This window comes from Mchenga conophoros, linkage group LG15 (assembly GCF_057382185.1).
Source record: "Mchenga conophoros isolate Kocher_MC1m ecotype Shallow Benthic linkage group LG15, M_conophoros_male_GT1.1, whole genome shotgun sequence".
Classification (NCBI taxonomy): Eukaryota; Metazoa; Chordata; class Actinopteri; order Cichliformes; family Cichlidae; genus Mchenga; species Mchenga conophoros.
Genome location: NC_140540.1, coordinates 23563146 through 23584451, shown reverse-complemented (window position 1 = coordinate 23584451; position 21306 = coordinate 23563146). Strand labels below are relative to the sequence as shown.

Genomic DNA, 21306 nt, shown 5'->3' with positions numbered 1-21306 from the left:
ATTTTGACAGATTCAGCGTTTTATTGGCCAGTTTTGCATGAATCCATTTCAAGACTGTGTACCTGCATTACTTTGGTGGATCAGAGGTTTAAGAGCTGAATGAGAATACTCTCTAAATCGAATAATGGAAAATATTTTGAATTTTCAGCCATCTAGTCATTGATCGTGATGTAGATATAAAAATGTGTAAATTCAAGGTGTGCTTAAAGACAACTGCTAGTTGTCACACACAGACAATATAAAGCACTCCAGCTTTTGTTTGAGTCTTCCCATTCTGAGCTTTTTGGCCATTGGCATTTTATTTTACTGCTTCGAAAACAACACTGCATGTTCATTTGCTATAGCAACTCGATGGCATGAGAGTTAAATCCTAAAGCGAACCCTTTAATGTCTATTTGACTTTAAATAGGGCAGAAACTTAGACAGTGAATAACATGAGGAATTTAATAAGACATTAAACTAGAGATTGAGACATAAACTCCTCAGAAAGGTGTTTAATTAAATACATAATCAAGAGCAAACTATCAATTTTTTCTCACAGACTGCTACACAATGTTACCTCTATTTGCAAATCGCCACCTGCTGGCCATTAAAAAGACACTGAGACAAAAAGGAATATCAGGTGTAACTTTAAGAGACCAGAATACACTGTTCCTTTCCATACAGAAAAATAATGCCCTGTAAACAATTGATAATCTACAGAAGTCCTCATAGAAATGATGATAAATATGTGGGTGTCTTTGTTAGGCACCTCCACTTGTCCTCATAGCCACATAAATGGACTGCAGTTTGTGTCACAGAGGCAGTAATGGACTCTGGCTGTCCAAAAAACACACAGAGTGTCCACTTAGACACAGTAATGGATAAGCTGTCATGCAACACTGTGTAGAGTTCGCTGTTGCGTTGCATTCTTTATTTTATAAAAACAATATCTGATGTTGGATATTCTAAACTGCACCAAGATCCAGATCCTCATATAGATAACCAATAAATTATTAAGTGATTCAGCCCACAGTATGTATTCAATCATAATGCTTCAAGACTGCAGCACACCAGTTTAGAATGAAGAAAAAATGTAGTGTGTAAACCCACCCTCTCTTGTTCCCTCTCTCTCTCGCTCTCTTTTCCTCCCCGTAATTACCATGCGTAGTCTCTCGCCCTTGTCTGCAGTGTTCCCTCGTTTCTGATCTGCTTTAATTACCACTGGAATTTTAATTGGCGGGAGACAGCAAGGTGGCCGAGGTCACACTTGCACACATGCACAGGCAGGAAGGAAAGTTGGCAGCCTGACAGCCTATAAGGTAAAAGACGAAGGGATCATTTGAGGAGAAGCGTGTTTGCATGTGTGCGCGTGTCATCTTGAAGGAATATTCACTGCAGTGGTTTGTGGTGAATGAGCAGCTTTTAATCACTGTGCTCGCTCTGTTCTCCTTCTACACTCAAATCTGAGTTTTAAAAAAAATCCAATGTTGTTGAAATATTTATGCAAAGCATTTAGTAAATAAAGAATAAAATAATAGATGCCTTTTATTTCCCAAATCAGTGATTATATATAATGAAATATAATGATGCAATTTTATACATAATTTCTTGCAGACTAGACATAGATTCATCTGTATATTAAGCTATATTAACTTTTAAAATGATGGTAATTAAACCATTACTTGAAAAGCTGTCACATGACTCAGGCATCTTATTTAATTGTAGACCAATCTACAGACATCTATCTAAAAAAAATCAGCAGTCATACAACAGCCAACTGACGGCAGTTGATTCAGAATTCATCACATTTCATGAACAGTCCTAAAAGCCCTGAGTTCAGTGTTTTATGCTGTTGACAATAATATTTTATTACAGTGATTAGAGCATGCTTTATTAGTGGTTTAGTGGTTTGCATCATATCTATCCAATAGACTCCATTTTATTCATGCGAATGGATCCCTTAGCTAATAGCATTATAACATTATACATTTTCATTGCTTTGCAGATGACACCCAACTCTATCTGTCCATGAAGCCAGATAACACAAACCAATTAGTTAAACTGCAGGAATGGCTTAAAGACATAAAGACCTGGATGACCCTTAATTTCCTGCTTCTAAATTCAGATAAAACTGAGGTTATTGTACTCGGTCCTAAAAATCTTAGAAATATGGTGTCTAACAAGATGCTTGCTCTGGATAACATTACCTTCAGTAAAACTGTGAGGAACCTTGGTGTCGTTTCTGACCAGGTATGTCCTTCAATACACATATTAAACAAATATGTAAGACTGTTTTGTTGCATTTCCACAATATCTCTGAAATTAGAAACATCATTTATCTGGGTAACTTTGGATAAGGCCAATACAAAGTCAAGCTCAGGCTTCACTGTTGAACATCAGTTACGGCAGAGGATGCTTTAAAACATGTATTGTTGAAACATTTATTCAAAGTTTCCCTGAATGTAACAAAAGGAAAAAGGGACAGGTCACGTTCTTGTGTACTTTCAGAAAGATTGGATTTGGCATTTTCATGGTGCTTTTAAGGACAGGCTGATGGTACACACCTACCTCTACAGATTTTCCCTCTTTGTCAGCTTTTTGAGAGGAAAAATTGGCTGAAGCTACAGCAGGAGATTCAGATTCAGCTGCCTGTTTTGTTTTTCCACCGTCAGAGTTTGAGTTTCAGACCGTTCTGGCAGCTCATATAAACAGACCGCAGATTGGAGAGCATTGGGTTAAGGTTATGTACACTGGTCTGAGGTCAGTGCATCAGAAACCTGTGCCAGCAGAGACAGACTGCATCTGTTGTGTTAATGCTAATAAGCATACTACTGGTGAGATGTTTCAGAACTAGCATGACTCTGACTCAATTTGGTAGAAAACAGTGTTTGCATGTGGGACTGTTTCAAATGTCTTTATTCATGTTGCCAGATGAAAAGAGACAGAAAAGCAAAGAAGTAAACAAACCCATTTTTTAATAGACTGCTTGTGATAAAATGAGCTCATTATCGCCTAATGAGGCTGATTCCTTCAAAAACTGTCTGACTGACTCTTGGCCTCGTATTTTCATTCAGCTAGGAAGTGTAGCAGACAGACGCACTACAATGTGCTAAGAGTTTTGCAAGCTACAAATGTGTGTCACTACACCATTTATGGATTTTATCTGCTTTAATCAGATGATTGATGTCACTCAGGTCTATTTTCAGCAATTTTGTACACTCATTTGGTCACTTCTGAATGTTTCTTTTAGCATAACAGATTTACTTCTTGTTCTTCAGATTATAAGATAATAGGAAGCTACTTACTCCTGCTTGAGAAACAAAATATATGTAGTCAAGTCAAACAAAGTCACTTTTATTTGTGTAGCTGTTTTGCAAAACAGCAGGAGTTAACCCAAAATGCTTTCCAGCTGATTGTACAAAAGAAGCATACAGAATAGATAGTGACAGCACCGAATAGCTAGTGCTAAAGACTTTGAAAGAAACGACAAGAGAAACATGACAACCACAAAATGTAAAAGCCACAAAAACATGGTGGCAAATAGCGTAAATAAAGGAATACACTATAAAACAAAATCGGTACAAATATGTCCCGGTAAGTTTCTTTCTTTTCTTTTCTGAACAGTAGTTTATGTGCATTTCAAAGCAAAAAGAAAAAAAAAGAATCGTTATATGTAACTAAGTGTAAAGTAAAAGAAATCTTTAAAACTACAGTTCAGTGAACTGTTTTAAGATAAAGAAATTTACAGTATTTCATTTATTTATCTATTCTTCTATACATTTTAACCACACATTTAATTGTACCATTTAGGAAAACCTTTGTTAGAAGAAAATTACAAGTATTTGTTTTTTTTGTTTTTTAACAGTGTAACTTACTAAATGTAAGTTAAATGTAAACAGAGTCCAGTAACTTAACAGAGTAACATGAACTAAGTAAAAATAGATGGCTTTTAAGACCTAATTTAGCATTTTTAACACCTGGACTGGACTTTATGTGGACTGTATGCAGACTATTGCAGAGCCTGGGGGCAAGCACAGAGAAAGCATGGCCACTTTGGAGAGATGAGGACTGAGAAATGTTGGTGGGAGGATGACCTAAGAGACCTGGAAGCAGAACGTATAGTCAGTACATCTGTAATATCATCACTGTGTTACTTATCCATTTAAAGTATGACTTCTCATAAGTACTTTTTTGTACCCTTGTTGTGTACCTGTGGTGACAGATTTTGTACAACCTTAATATTATGGTACAAAAAATGATATTAAAAAAACCCCCAAAACTTCAAAATCTGACATTCTTGGCGGTGGTAGGGGTGTACCCATTATTATTATTATTATTATTATTATTATTATTATTATTATTCACACACTTAAAATTGCCATTTGTGCTGCAATGTTTTAGTCTTACTGTCGCCACTTACCCTAACATGCATGTCATTTGACTGTGGGGGGGAAACAAGAAGAAGAACGGAACGAGCTGAACCTGAAGCCTATTTGCTGAAAAAGATCTCAATTCTGCACCTTGCTGCCAATGTACAAGACTAAAATAGAATTAAACTTATATAACTTATAATTTGTTCATGCATGTCTTTAAATGTATCACTCTAAAATCTAGGATCTATGTACCTTTTACTACATAGAGTACATATTTAGTTACTTGACCCTCAAAAAAGGTTCATATAGTAACTTGAGGGCCAATATTTAGCCCTACAGAGTTTGTGTGTTTGTATCTGTAGGGCCAAAAATGGACTTTTACTATACCTATTTTTTGACAGTACAGTGAAAAGCCTAGCACCTGGGTTTTGAACCATTTCAATCAAGAAAGGTTAAAAATTAAAAACTGTTTTAGATACTTTGCCTGAATATAATAAATGTTACACATATTTAGCGTCATTCTTTGATTCTTTCTTTGTGATTCGCATGTTGCTCAGCTGCCCTTCCCTACCTGACCCTCACCATTTATCCCGGCTTGGGAAGCGGCTTGTTGCCCGCTGTGGCTGGGTTGCCGCTTTCTTTAGGGGTCTGTGGTGAACTCTAAAGGGAACCGCCAAGTAGAGGAGGAAGATATGAAATGTCACATTTATTGTTGTTATTTTTATCATTAGGGAGATAAATATGTTTAAGGAGGGGTAGATTTTTGTTGTTGTAGCAGTTGCTGCTTGTTTGCATCACCCACGCACGATCCCTCATTTCTCAAACTGGGATTTTTTGGCTTCGGTAGCAACAAAACCTAAATTCTAGGCTTCAAATCATCCCTTTGGAAAATGCAGAGGGATCACAGGAACACTACAGATGTGTTCTTTCTAGGTTAAGAAACTCTCTTAATGAGCTGCTTGCACTTTACTGCTTTAGGAAGGTTTCAGAATGATCTCAGAAAATTCCTGGGACGGTTTCTTCATGGGCAATGATTTAGCAGTGAGTTCAGTAATATAGACCAACGCCAATAGGCACTTTCCTACATTGTTGTTGAGCCGGTGAAATTAAAAGAAGAAAGTCTTTTGTGCAGGTTTGTGCAAAAAACACGCAGCGGTTTTTGTCAGAAAGACACAGCCACCTCCTCCATCTCGCCCTCCAAACATAAAATAAACTCTTTCATATGGAAATGGACTAATTGATTTCCTAAAATCCACATTAAAGCCGTGTATAATTGTGCTCACTGTTTTGGAGCAATTAAAGCAGAATTTTCCCAACAGTTAATGACTATTATGGGATTTGCGTAATTGAGGCCCCGCTTGAATAAGCTTTGTTTGGGTTTTTTTTTTCTCGCAGCAGATTCTGGGCCTCAGCGAGAGGAAATCCACTCCAGTGTCTTAACACATGAGCACACAGCAGTGGGAGTCACAGCTCTTTGACCTTTGAACCTGGTGCACACAAAGCCATTCACACTCATGACCCTCACAATGTCTGCACACATCACACTCTTGGTTTCTCTGCTTGTTTGAGCTAAAAAGAAACAGTTTTCAGGGAAAATCTGACTTCACACTGTAATGTGACATGTGGGGAAGATTTGGTAAAATGAGTGAGATGGCAATACGTTTTTAACAGCATATATTTATATATATATTTTAATACTATATCCTTTGAAAAGGTCTTGGAACGAAGTAAATGTTGGTATGTTGCTCAGTGTGTTAAAACATTCACCTGAAGACTCCTCGTGCTGTTCACCTTACTAACAAACACTAAACATTTTATTAAAATTGTTTTCTACTTTTTTTGAATGTTTTTGTTTGCGCTCACTTGTTATCGACAGTATAATAACTTTTTGTGATAATAGCTTTTCCTAAATACTGTGCGGATGTGTTCATGCCTACTGTACACGCATGTATAATTTGTCTGTGGAGAGGTTCACAACAAAAACCAACGCAGTGTATTGTCAGGAAGGGGATGAAGGAGGTGTGTGCTATTGCAGACAGCAACTCTTCAAGGCCAAAACACAAAGAACTCATTCATTCAGTCATATGTTATCTCACGGGAGCAGAAATGTGTGAAAAGCCTCCATCACAGATTTCAGAGAGAGGAGGAAGGATCCAAATGCAAGACGCATAAAGCGGACGAAACTTTACAGTAGACGTATAATTAGAGCAGGGCGATATGACCAAAAATATTTATCACGATATACATTTGAAAATTTGCGATAACTGACGATATAATTGACACTAGACAAAATACTTTACAACTCCACAACTTTATTAGTGCAAAAAAACCCTCATCAATGTATTTTCACTTAAACAAGCAGCTTTTTTTTATGTGCATTAAAGTTATATAAAAACGTAACAGTGCAAATTCCTTGCTGACAGTTTAACCAAAAGGCATTTCCAGTGGAAATTGGCCGACATATCCTCAGCATAACCATGTATAATATCCACAAAACTTAAAAAGAGGTTATACACACACAATACGGTAATATTATGTTGAAGCACAGTACGTATCACTCCGCCAGGCTCCTGCCTACGGTAGCCGTAATGTGCTGACAATCCATCAAGCAGTGCGGCTTCGTAGCTTAGCAAAGTCGTACTGAAACATTTGACAGATTTTCGAGCGCCACGCAATCGTTTCGAGGTCAGTAAACACAACCAGAATTCATACATGAGGCACACGGATTATAAGGGGCACTGTCGATTTTCAGAAGAATCAAAGGATTGATTTTTAAGTGTGCCGTATTTTCCAAACAACACGGTAATAACGACGGCCCGCTAGCATGCTCTACCAAAAATAGTGCTTTGTTGTGTATCTGACGGACGAAAGCCAAACCAGTTCCACACCCCTGAAGTTGCAGCTTTTTTACAAACCAATTCTGGTTCATCCGTTTCAATCAACGATCCGCTTACGCCCTTCTCATTCTGCATCGCCGCCATGTGTGTATGTAAACAAAGGCACTGCACATGCGCGTTTTACCCATATTCTATCGTGATATTTCATTTTCCTATCGTTGCCCAAAATTACACCGGTATTACCGTGAACGGTATGATATAGCCCAGCCCTACGTATAATCAATTTCAATCCAAAAGACAAAACAGCAATCATCAGTAACAACAGCACAAGTAAGCAGTGGTTCCTGTTTTTTTGAGATGCTAGAGGAATGTTTCTGTTTTGTTTAGAAGCACATTATAAAAAGGAATTAATTGAGACATAAATTTATACCTAAAGTTTCTCAGCACAGTGTGAAAGGTAGGAACATTACTCATCACAGGTATCTGAGTTGCACTTGCCCATCTTTGAAGCTTGTGCATCAAGCTATATGCTACACATATATAACAGAACATTCCTGATCATGTGACTTTAATATCTGACTTTAGTTACCACATTTAAAACTTGATATTGAAACAGAATGAGGGAACAATGTGGTCAAAGCGATCAATATTACGGGACGCTTAGATTTGAACTCAGTATCACACGTCGACATCCACAACTTGAGCAGCTGCTGCAGCTGCCACTATAAGGAGACAAATGATCAGCATGCATCATATGATTAATAATGCTCTCTGCATTCATACATTCAGTGTTCTGCTTCTTTAATGTTTTAGAAAGTTCATCATACCAACTGAACAGAACAAGGTCCCACCTTTTCAAACCCTGCTTTTTACTCCTGCCACCCTGGACTTACAGAGTTTGATAAGGATACCAGTAATATTTAACATCCTTTCCAGATATGAGCCCGTGCTCTTGTAACTTAGTCAATAATTTACAATAATTAATATGGTCAAAAGCTTTTGATTTTGAGGAAGCACATAAATATAGTTGGGTTTTGCCTGTTATACTTGTAAACATCTTATGTGCACAGTTAAACTGTCTTTAACCCTTGTATGGTGTTCGGGTCTGTGAGACCCGTGTTCAGTTTTTTTCAAAAGAAAAATTAAACAATTAATTATTTTTTCACGTGTAAATGTGTTGCGTCTTTCCACTCACTCCACTTGATTATAACTGATTTATTTATAACATTTTATATAAAAGAAAAACGAGAAGCACATTAATTCATAAATGTGATCTAACAAAGGTAAAGGGAAAAAATTAACCATGTTTGCTGTTCATATGTCTTGTAATTGGGATGAAGTAAACATCTGTTGAGTAATTTAACATAAAATTGTTTGATAGTGTTAATTTGGAAAGCCAAAACTCTAGCGGGTCCACCAGACCCATGAACACTGGCTGAGTAACAAAAATACGAACACCACACAAGGGTTAAGTCAGACAGAGGTCATACTTGTAAAACAAACGCTTCTGACAAAAAGGCAAGAGGCACAAACAAGAATGTTAAGAATTACTCTTAAATTTCTCTAAGAGGAAATCAGGTGGTATTAATTATAAATAACACACCTGCCTCCTGCACCCCGTCCCCTTCATTTACAGTATGATCGGTATTACTCTTCTGGATTCATATTTCATGGTAAATTTGGAAGTTTACCTGCTTCATTGGTATGAGAGGCCAAATACGAGCGCTCTCTCTGGCCAAACTGAGCTGATTATGGCTAAGTGCCGGTAGGGCTGCTCAATTAATCGAATTTTAATCACGATTACGATCTGGGCTTTCAACGATCATTAAAAATGACTGAGCCGATTATTAGCCCCTCCCTCATTTATCCGCGACACCTTAAAGGCCGGTCCGTGAAAATATTGTCGGGCATAAACCGGTCCGTGGCGCAAAAAAGGTTGGAGACCGCTGATTAAGAGGACCCGAGGGAAGCTCGGAAAGCTAAGCAGAAGTTATTTGGAGAGTGACTGCCGTTGGTTGAAAAGAGAGTTTAAAAAAAAAAAACTTCAGTGGTGTTGCACACCATTTTATATTATTTTTTAAAGTCATTGTTAACCCTTTAAAGCCGGTCAGAGCAGCACGCTCCGTTTTGCGTAACTATTTTTAAATCCCTGTAGAACCTGAACCGCGTAAGCTAGCGCAATAATTTGTTTTGCATATGAAACCGGAGGAGTTGTACTTACATCTTATGCCATCAGCTTGTCCTCGGTCACGGTTTCGTTCCACATATAGCTTTGCAAAAATTGCATAAAAAGCGCTTGCAGGAACAAAAACATAATATTCCAGAAACACGCTTTGCCGTTCCTATCAGCTGTTCGTAACACTTCCCACAGTGAAATGATGCACATGCTGTTTTCTTTGCAAATTTGCATCATAGGATTGTTTTTTGTTTTTCCTGCAGTATATAAAAATTGCTGTATCTCCAAAATAAAACTATGAAGACACTCAAAATAAATTTCCTGTTGTTGTAAACTATTTTTTGCAACTTTATTGTATTTAAAGTTTTGAGGGATAAACCTCTTAAATTTCTCCAAGTAGAAATATATGTAAACAAAACAAAAGCGATTTTCAATTTTTTTTGTAGTTTATTGCACTTTTTTGCAATTTATGTAATTACTATGGACTTAATGCATACATATTATTAAAATATGGGCTATAACAGTTGTATAGCAACTTGAAATGCTCCCACAAATGGCACTACAGCATGTAAAAAAAAAATATAAGCTCTGGTGGACTTGGTTCTATAGTAGGTCTTAAAGGGTTAAATAAATATCGTCAAATAATCGTGATCTCAATTTCAGTGAAAATAATCGTGATTATCATTTTTGCCATAATCGAGCAGCCCTAAGTGCCGGTATGTGTTCTGGCTCAGCAGGATCAAATGTGTTTGTCAGATTTGGCTGTTTTTAAACTTATTTATCCTCTGAATCTGTTGCAGTTTGCAGCAAAAGGGCAAACGATCAAAGAGTAAATAGGAGAGCAAAGATGGTTACTGATCATGTGTGTGCCCTCTGTCCCATCTCAGCATCTACGGCTGCCCGCTGGCCAAGAAGAGGAAGGCTCTGGAAAAACAACCGCTGGAACCGGCTGCCAAGAGGAGGCCCTTCCTCACCTCCTGCCCGGGTGAGTTGGAGGAGGATGCTGGCAGCTATGGCAGCTATGGGAACGAAGCCATGGAGGTGGGGCAGGAGGGGAAGGAGCAAGGGGAGGTAGTTGAAGAGGACGAGGAGGAGGATGAAGGGGAGAGGGAAGGAGATGAAGAAGAAGAAGATGGCGAGGTGGAAGACGAGTTCTCGGAGGACAACGAGGAGCAGGGAGAAGAAGAGGAGGAGGAAGAGGAAGAAGAGGAGATAGAGGTGGAGAGAACAGATACAGCAATGGAGGGTGAGCAGGTGGAGGAAGAGGAAGACGGGATGGATGAGGAAGAGGAGGAAGACGGCTATGACGAGGAGGAGCAAGATGATGAGGGAGAGGAAGACGAGGAAGAAGAGGAAGAGGAAGAGCAGCGTCGTCAACAGGGTGAGTGTGCGGTTTGTTACTTTAGTTGCTTGGATGAGAAAAAGATGAAGGACACGAGCCACGTCATAGGTTTGCTTTGGTTCATGCAGATTAAACGAGTTGCTTTTCAGGATCTGGAGCTCCAATCAGGAAGAAGAGTTTATTGTTTCAGCAGCCACGTAGCCTAATGTATGACTTCAGCTGTTCATCAGTTTGAGGCCTTCATTGTTGTGTTTTTCATTTCACAATCTGCCAAATGTTTCCATTTAGTGACGGGTCGAGACTGCCTAACTGCCAAATGGTCTGAAGGTCGCGGCCATTCAAAAACTACAGCATTGCCACACAGTGATTTTTGATCCTCTGAATCTTTTAAAAGCCTTGAGTACATTATGTGATAAAATTTCCAAAATTCTAGAGAATTTGTTAAAATTTCAGGTAATAGTACAGGACACAATACAGGACACAGTTAAAATAACTAAAAGTGAATTTTTTTAGGTTGAATGCAAAAGTCCACAAAAGTCCACAGGCTTAAATCCATGAATAGCAAATGTGGACAAAGACTAGATCACGGAACAAACAGACAACCAACAGAGTGTAGACATGTCTATATAGACTCTAAGGGTAATCAGAGAAGTGGGAAGACACAGAGGAGGAGAGAAGAATACTCAAGGAGAAAGTCTATAACTAACACAAACACCTAACACACAGAAAACGTACAAAATCCACAAATTATAAATAACACCTAGGAAACTGTCGAGACTAGTAAAAGAGAGAAATCAAACCTTGAGGAATAGTTAAACTCAAATACAAATAAAAATTCAAAAATACATGAAAGTCAAGAACCAAACTGATCATAAAAACACAAAAAGAATTCAAAATCCCAAACTCAAAAATCCTGTGTAATACTAAAATCCTTTTAGTATTACACAGCTTTTCCAGTCCTTTGTTCCAACCTCTATAAAACACATTGCCTGTTTCAAAATGACAAAATGAGTTTATATTTGTAAAAACGCTGTGAACTTTTTCACATTCAACAGCTGATGGGTTGTCCTTGTGCTCTTTTCAATTAAATATAGGACTTAAATGATTTTCAAATCACGACTTTCTCTCTTTATTTTAACACTTCGTCCTTACACCTTTGGAAATAGGGTTGGAGAATAATCAACACTTGAGTCATTTTTAAAAAAGGAATGTACAACAGTGTCATGCTAGCAGTTAAATTCATAAAGTGAACTGAAAATCAAGGTGAAGTGGCAGGTGGTTAAATGAAAAAGTACTGTAGTGAATAACTGAACCACTGCTGATGCATGGTTTATCAGTATAGCACATTTCAACAACAGGGAAATTCAAATTGCTTTACATAGCATACAAAAGGCCTTGGTGTAAAACAAGCAAAACGAGACAATGCAGATAAAAGAAATTAAAAGACAAAAGAATAAAAATTTGCAGTTAGGGGAAGAGCAACTTTTTGTATTAATCAAAAACTGCAAGAACTGATTCAGATGTCGAGTAGACAAAGACTGACAAGCTGCAGACTAAAGACACATACAGGGGAGTGAAAGACAGTAAGACACAGGTGAAGTCAAGATTATAATGATTATAGGAGAAGGAACAAAGGAGAAGGCAAAGAAGGAGAACCTTTAAAATAAAACAGGAAGTTAGTTAAAAAAAAGGTAGAAAAACCCAGAGAGCACATGGAAGGAAAAGACAGGCTCAACATTATAACTAAGCTTAGAACAAAGCAACAGAAAGAACACATGGGCTTGCTAAACAAATGCTGTAAACATTTGTTGTTGTTGCACTTTTCATGAAACCGGTGCTTCTGGCCGGGACATGCCTTCAGTGTTGTGTGCCAGATATTCTGCGAGCACTGCAGCTCGATCCGTGACGGGGCCACCGTGTTTGTGCAGATTCGTGGAACTTTTCCAACCTACAACACGTAAAGATGCCAAAAAGCTGTCGAATTAACAGATGGATAAACGCAGCAATGTCGCAGATATTCAGGTCTTGTTCTGTGTCGCGCTGATGTCCACTTTTGCATGCGGTTTGCAGAAGGAGAGGACTAAGTGATGAGTGCTGCTGAGGAGGGTTTGGTAGACCAGATGCTCTGCGCTCTCCCTCCCACCTCGCTTCCTTCTCTCCCCCCAAACACCCCCGTGTCCTCAATCGCTTCTGACAGTGCCTCACGAATAAATGGGAGAGGAGCTCTGCTGAGTTATTAACTCCCTCCCTCCCCTCCTCGTTTGCCTCCTCGTCTCGGCGGACGTGTCACATGTGCTCTGCCTCGGTTTCTCCTCCTGAGGATATTTATGGCTCCTGAATCGGAGCACCTCACACGCCTCCCTTTTCAATTTCTCTGCTCTCATTCGCCGCCTCTGTCCCCAAAATCAACAGCGAGGCTTATCGGAGAGAGCGACACTGCTGCGCACCGCTCTGGGTTGTATGTTTTTTGTGAGTAAACAGTGGATCATAATTGGGAGGGATGAAGATAATACAGGCGAGAATATAACAGGGGGAAAAAAAGAGTTCATCAGCACTGCTGACATGATTAGAGGATAAGGGTTTCATTTCCACTTCATCTGCAGGATTTTGATTCTATAAATGGACTGATAGTTGTGTTACCTGCAAAACAAATCACTTTCCCTCACATTTTTCACAAATTACCTGCTGTTTATGTTGCGTATAGCGTGGGTTATTGCGGGAAACGTTTCTTGGCTGCATTGTGAGATTCCTGAACAGTATCAAGACAAAGGGATTTGTTTCTTGCTTTCCTGATTGCAGAGAACCACTACAAACCCGGTGGACAATCAAAGCTCATTCCAATTCAGAAGGACGACAACAACAACAACAGCTGTACCATCAGCGCCGGTAACGGGACCGGAGAGGAGTACGAGAACTACGACGAGCTGGTTGCCAAGTCACTTCTCAACCTTGGCAAGATCGCCGAGGATGCTGCCTACCAGGCCATGACCGAGTCCGAGATGAACAGCAACTCCTCCAACAGCGCCGGGGAAGACGACGATGACGAAGAGGACGACGGCAGCGAGCAGGGCGAGAGGAAGGGTGAGCTGAGTGTGGACTTGGACAGCGACGTGGTCAGGGAGACGGTGGACTCCCTGAAGCTTCTGGCGCAGGGTCACGGCGCCATGCTGCCTGAAGACGGCTACCCCGAAGACACCATGGTGAACGACGGCAGCCATACAAACGGGCGGCCCGGCATGGGAGTCAGGGGTCAGACTGAGGAGAGCGAGGAGGAGGTGTGTCTCAGTAGCCTAGAGTGTCTGAGGAATCAGTGCTTTGATCTGGCCCGGAAGCTGAGTGAGACTCAGCCGTCTGATCGTCCTGTCCACCACGTTCTCCACCACCAACTCCAAAATCCAGCAGACCACCAGGGGGTGCACCACCTGAACAGGTAGATAATCTCTTAAGAGTTCACAGATATGATTTTAAGATTAAAATAATATGCGCATTACCTCTGTCTGCCTTTGAAATATGTTGACCTCATTATTGAAACCTTTGGTCATGTTTAACATGAGCATCTACAAGTAAACGAGGAAAAACATAGTAGGTAGCTTTTCAAAACTACATAGATGGTACTGATGGTACTTAATACAGCAGTAACGCAGTAGTTCTTATGCAAGCATGCACGCATGGAAAGGGTAGAGGGCACTCTTCTTTTCTTCCATAGCCAACGGCAAACTAAAACTTGTAGTCCTTCTGATGCGTGTTTCTGTTCATGAATGGCGGGACAGAGATATCACTAGCAAAGAAAGCATAGATAAAAGTGCTTCCATCACTGGGTGAATGAGGCAAGTTGCATAAAGTGCTCTGAGTGCTCACAGTAGAAAAACGCCATAAAAGAACCAGTTTATTAACCATTTACTATCAGTAATGCATGAAGTGTGAGGATTTGCATAAACAGTGCAATGGAAAAAATGTTTTGTTTTCAGTTTGGCCTGTCTCCCCCTTGAAGGCTGTCCTCCTGTGCATTTCTGGATCTCTTCCTGTATTCCTTTAATTCTTTGCCCTTGCAGCTGTCATGCTGCTTGTCCTCCACTGACTCTAAATGCGAACTTTTAAGTTTAATTCCATTATGATGCAAAGGACAAACCACAGGGAGCTTGTGGGTAGCTTGGGTTTTGGGTGTGTAGGATAAAGCAAACTAAAGCACTACTCCTCCAAAATTTCAGACTATGCTATACTGAAAAATGAAAATCGCTGTTTGCATTCTGAGCTATAGCCTCACACCGGCTCTCATTTATAATGATGATCTGCAAAATAAAACTCAAGGTGATACAGAAGTCAGACAGTGAAGTATGAAACGTGCATCTGCAGGTGCTCATTCTGAATATAATGCTCTGCATGGTCCAGAGGTGCACAAAGAGACAGCCTTGAAGGGGAGGTCAGACATCTTAATCAGTTTTTTGTGGGCACGGTCAGAAGACCTTTGATTTATCTTTATATTAGTCCTTTTTAAATGTGAAAATGTACTTTCACAAACCTATTAAGTATTACATTTTTATAATTATTAAACATTCAATTACAGGTTTCATTTGTAAGGTTGCAGGATCTACTTTTAAAACATAACTTTATCATTTTTAATATTTGATAACATTTTTTACTTTGACTGTTGAGCATACATTGTATAGGTAGCCTTGCTTCTTAAACTTCAAGGTAGCTCCAACAACAACAGTTCCTAAATTATTTCAGAAAGTTTTTTTAATAAATCAAAACTGTAATAAACTTTTTTGTAGAATACAGCTGAACTGGCAAAATTGTGACCCTTCATTCAAGTTCATTTAGTTGAATAAGTTAGGAAATATAAAACATCCTTTTGATAACCTTTCCACATATTCGCATCTTGACTTCAAACATTCAGGTATGACAGCTGCCAGCAGGGTGCACAAGACGAGCCCCGGTCTCTGGAGCGCAGCTACTCCGACATGGTGAACTTAATGAAGCTGGAGGAGCAGCTGAGCCCGGCGTCCCGAGGCTACCCGACCAGCTGCAGCCAGGAGGGCGACGAGGACACCACATCTGTGGCCTCCGACCGCTCGGACGAGACCTTCGACATGGCCAAGGGAAACCTGTCGCTGCTGGAGAAGGCCATCGCACTGGAATCGGAGAGGGCAAAGGTCATGAGGGACCGGATGGCCTCGGAGCACGCGATGCCCCGTCGGGATCACCACCACCATCATCATCGCGGCCACGGCGAGCACAGCCCAAGGCTGAGTAGCGCTGCAGAGGAGCGCAGGTCCAGGATGCAGCAGGATGGGTTGAAGAGGGCGTACTACCCTAAAGGTAGGCAAGGAAAAACCCACACACTGACCCTGTCTGTGTTATTATCGATCTACACTCTGCAAACTTGGAAAATTATACTGTAGCATATGTCGATTTTCCATGTTCCATGTGTCAGGTCTGTTAAGTAGTTTGGAGCCAACTTAAGGATCTTTTAGGCGTCATTGCTGTTTCGACTTCCAGTGTAAGATGTTGCGTAACATGTTTAAATTGGAAACGTTCCTTCATGTCCACGAGGAGTCTTTTCTTCATTCACACGGTCCTGCATCTGGTTTTTCATGCCAGGACTATTTTTACCACAAAAGCCTGGACACTGAGAAACGAATTTAGTTCAGTCAGCCCTCTGTAGCTCGACACGATCACGCTGCATCTGATCAAAATAAACTTCCTAAAAGAAATGTGCCTTTAATTCAGCAGTAAAGGTTAAATGTGATGGTAATGAACAGGATTCATTATGTAGTGGTTTTACTTCCATGTTTCCTCTTTTACTTTTGTAAAATTGCTGTTTTGCTCTTTGTCCTACAGTAAGCTTATATGCCGTGTATGTGTGTAAGCACTTTGTAGCTCCTGTCTGAGAAATAGATATTGCTTGCATTCCTGCTTCTTCTAACCTATTACTATATTCACAAAGTTGTCAAATAATCATGCTTCTCTTTAAATTCTGCCAGTTTCCCATCACCTTTTCACATCATATTTAACCATAGCCATATTTAACTCAAAAATGTTGACCCCGGGTCAGCAGAGAGGGAGTTTATCTTGTCTGTCTGACTTATTGAAACCCTCAGTACAGCAGCAGCCAGGGGCTATTAGTGCTGCAGCAGGAAAAAAATAATACATAAAAGTAACTTTAATGTCTTTTCCTCCCTGATTTGAGCATTTTTACGGACACTGCTGGACTGAATGAGTTTTCTGACCTCTGGGCTTGGTTAAAATCCGGCTGTGTTATTTCAGAAATGTTGTACATGGCTGCAGACGAGGTAATGGGCACTCATTTTCTGCATTCAGGGCTATACACAATTTGGGGTTTTTTTTATTTTGCAGATGCATGGTTTTCCACTGACAGCAGCTTATGTTGTTAAAATAGGCCGGTGTGGGAACATCAGACGGCCAGCTTGTCAGGCATGAGTAATGGCAATCTGCACGGCCCGTTAGAAGAGCAAATCTCATCTGTGGGACGCTATCTGCGGCCTATTTCTCCAAATCCACTCATATACAACCCCACTACCACTGGTAGGAAGTCGGCACTGTGCGGTTATCGTCCTCACTACAGACTCAGATGGGCTTCAGACTGTTTCATTAGCACAGAGAGAGTCTTTGTTAACCCATAAGAAGCTGTTATTAGTCCAAAGGAAGGCTTTTATTATGATGTCTGCATCTGTGCAAGGACAGCTTCACCTATTCAGCCTGATATTGTGGTTTCTTGTTGGGAGGGGGCCTATTTTGTTCTGTTTGTCCCGACTTGTCAGTGATTTGCAGCATGCACACCCAAGTGAATCTCATCCGTGCTTGCTAGCTGAGGTAATGAGTTATCTATGTAGGAGGATGATGCTTAATTCGGCATGATAAGCTCTGATTGATCAATTGTTTCTTGAACCAAATGAAGCAGCCATCAGTGGATCCAATATCACACCTACAGTGTTTGCCTTGCTAAACAAATCTGAGTTGTGGGTGGTTTTTAAGAACCAGGCTACTGGCCAAATCCATGAGCCATATACGGTCCGTGTTCAGTCCTTTCATGGCCAAAAACTGCTCCGACACTTGGACGCCGATTACCTGTTGACTCAACTCCACCTCCGTCTAATTTTCGCTGCCCCTTGTCTTCACAGACTCTTCCAGGGGAGAGAAGAAGGAGAGCAAGTGTCCGACTCCAGGCTGTGACGGAACCGGTCATGTGACGGGGCTGTACCCGCATCACCGCAGCCTTTCTGGGTGTCCCCACAAAGATCGTGTCCCACCTGAGAGTAGGTCCCTCTGTTTGCATGTTGTGCTGCATTGACAACACAAACTCAGTAGCACTCTGACAAGTCATTTCACCCAGAGCGGTATTTCAGTCTTTTGGTGGGGGTGGCAGTTTTATATGTGCAGACATTTCTCAAAGCGCTCTGGAGGCAGGAATCACCTTATTGGTTGAGTAAAACATCAGATGACAAGGACACGTTTGCTGAATCTCCAAACCGTGGCCTGAATAATAAAAGGTACTTTTATGCAGTACGTTTTTAATGCTCTGCTCTATAAAAAGAAGGTTTTCCTTAAAATCCTGAAATCTGATCAAAACATTCTTGGCTACATCAGAAGCACTGAAATATCGTCATAACCTCAAATGTCTGTGTAGATGCTCATCATCCAGGCCACAGTGGTCTTAAACCTGGACTTTAAGGCAGTTGGACTTCTTTTCAACTTCACAAAGACATCTCACCGTTTTCCAGAGAGGTGTCTTAACATACAATGGAGTCCCAAGTAATTAATCTGATGATATTAGTCACACTTTGGCTCATAAGAGGATGAACTACACACATGATGACAGGAGAGGTCAGCAACTCCGGTAACCGTAGACAATAAGATTCACTAAACACAAGCTATCTGCAGAAAAGGGTTCTCCAGAATAATAAACACAGTTATTAATGAATAAATATTCTGTAGTATTTCTAAATTAATGTGTATAAATGTATAAATAACCACATGTAAGCACTACATAAATCTGTAATTTGTCATCCTTCTGTGTTAAGATGTAGTTACAATATTTTTCTAGTCTAAAATGAACCACTGAGGCGTCAACAGTGACCAACGGTTATCCCATAATAACTTGCGTCTGCTATTCACTGCCACATATTTGTAATACAACATGGATAATGAGTTCTAGTTTGTTTGATGCTTGAAATGACTACAAAGTTGGCGATAAAGGGAGCTGCACTTCAGTGTCACAAACCTCTTTTTTCTGTTGTGTTACATTAACGAGTGAGCTGAATCGTGTTTATTTAGCTGCGCACTTTGAGGTTTTACTCATGCAGTCAGATCATTTCTGCCTCTGAGAGTTATATAAGACTGAGAGCACAAAAAACATTTCACATCAGACATCTACCCCCAAAATTTGTCTTTGGGACCAAATGGAAATAATTTACTGGTCAGAACTGTTTTTGTTTAGTTGTACTTCCAATTTGAGGAGATTTAAGGAATAAATGCTGACTTCAAATGACTTGTTAGATGGATTGTATCACAGTTAAAGTCGGACAGTGCTGGCAGTGTTGGCTGTTCACCATCATGCATCTGTCCTGCATGAGTCTGCATTTGTGTTCTGTCGTGTTGGACATGCTAGATAATCTGGTTTTAACTTTGTTATGATCACGAGAACTTGTGAACGTCTTGTCTAATCATCATGCGCGAATGAGCTTGTTTAACACATGTTTGATCAACTGAGAAGGTAGACCTTGATTGCTGCCAAACTTTATCAAGGGTTTTGAGTTTCAAAACCAACTGCGCTTTAAATGTTTATATATATATATATATATATATATATATATATATATATATATATATATATATATATATATATTAATGTAATTTCACTTCTGTCTGTTAGGAAGTCTCTACTAAAGTATCTTAATTATCTAAAGCAAACATACTGTAGTGCTGTTGTGGACACAAAGCTGCTTCTGTTCATACTCATGTTTACTGTGGCACCAGAAATAGTATTATTTTTCTTTTTTTGGTTCAATTTTGTGAACTGCTTTACTTTCTTTTCATTCTCCTCATCGCGTCTGCCTGAAGTCTTGTTTTGATTTCTGTGTCGCTGTTGTAACGTGAACAGCATGAAGAATCAGTTTGATCAACCTGCTGACTAAAAAACCTCAAAAAAAAGACCTACATGAAATTACTTCCAACCATCTAAGCCTGCTTGAAGCATGCTCACTGAACTCACAGGTAAAACATTACATTAGTTTAGATGAGGCTTCATTCACCCTGGTGGAACAATTGAACACATAGACTGTACAAAAGATCGATAAGACATCAGCAGTTTGTTAGTCGTCAGTCATGCATGCCCAGAGACCGGTCAGTGACCCTCTAGTACCTAACGGTCACTAGGAGGAAAAAAAAGATATTCCCAAAGCTTTTTGGGAAGTGGATGCTGGAGTTTGCTGGCTGTAGCAAAGTGAAAAGGATGCAAAGAAGGTGCTGCACCAAAAACCTTCTTGCTTTGGCTATTTGCAGAGTACCACATTCACCCACAGTTTGAATGAAAGATGGCAAGTCTGCAAACACTCAAAACTGAAACTGAAACTCAAAAATGTGTGATGCAAACTGGAGACAAAGACCATTTCATGTCTTACTGCTGAAATCAACACATTTCACAATGTGCAACTTTTACTCTGAAGGTGAATTTTCTCTGTTTCCAGTTTTAATCACAGTTTGTTTGGTTTTTTTTTTTTGTTTTGTTTTTTACAATTTCCCAACATTTAGCGATTAGTTGGGGAAGGCTTGCAGATAAATTAGCAATCAGAAGGAGGTTTTCAGTATGGCACTATATACCTCTAAGGAAAGAAAAATGAATAATATATAATAATAATATTCACCCAGCAACATCCAGCTATCTTGACCAGCCACTCGTCATAGGGGAATACACATTTTCGAGGCCTGCATGACTGGGTCTCAGCAGTCAATTTCACAGTGACTAGCAGGAACCACTGACAGCGACTGAGCCAATCAGAATACTCATTTGTCCCTAGCGAACGGTGGTTGCCAGGTGGTTGCCAAGCAGTCTCTTGTCCTCTGTGAACGAGGCCTGTTCAGAAGTCTTGCGCTGAACATTTTGGCTTTTAGCATCGTGTTGTTTTGAGACCAGGCATGGTGGGAGAGGACCGTATTTGATCTGTCAATCACAAGTGAGCCCTTCTGTAAACCATGCCCCGCTTTATCATCCTGCCTATTTTTCGAGTTGTAAGTCAGTCTGGTATATAAAACAAAAAGAAAAATGTATTGGCAGCAAAAACATTCAGCCTTCCAAATGAGACTTCACATCCTTTTTTACATATAGCTTATCTTCTGTATGCAACAAGGTAAAAATGACAAAAAGAAATACCTGCATGGACAATACAGAAAGATATTCAGACATACAGGTAAAAGCTTGCTGGGCTTTTCAATATCTAGAAACTTAAACTGTATATGAAGATTATACATATTTGAAAGAAACGATCTGAAACAGAATTTTAAACCTTCATTTATTACCAGACACATTCCTCTTCCTCCTGCGGAGTCATCAGCCATCCTTAACAGTGCATGACTAAC

General features: G+C 39.9%; 1 protein-coding gene across 5 annotated transcripts in view; it reads left to right on the top strand.

Moving 5' to 3' along the window:
* Positions 1–21306, top strand: part of myt1la (myelin transcription factor 1-like, a) — a 92657-nt gene that overhangs the window by 37926 nt on the left and 33425 nt on the right. For all 5 annotated transcript variants that reach the window (XM_085248061.1, XM_085248059.1, XM_085248063.1 and 2 more), the window contains exons 6-9: positions 10256–10749; positions 13510–14140; positions 15608–16029; positions 17853–17987. In XM_085248061.1, coding sequence (XP_085104187.1) covers positions 10256–10749; positions 13510–14140; positions 15608–16029; positions 17853–17987 — 1682 coding nt within the window. The remainder of the gene's footprint in view (positions 1–10255; positions 10750–13509; positions 14141–15607; positions 16030–17852; positions 17988–21306) is intronic.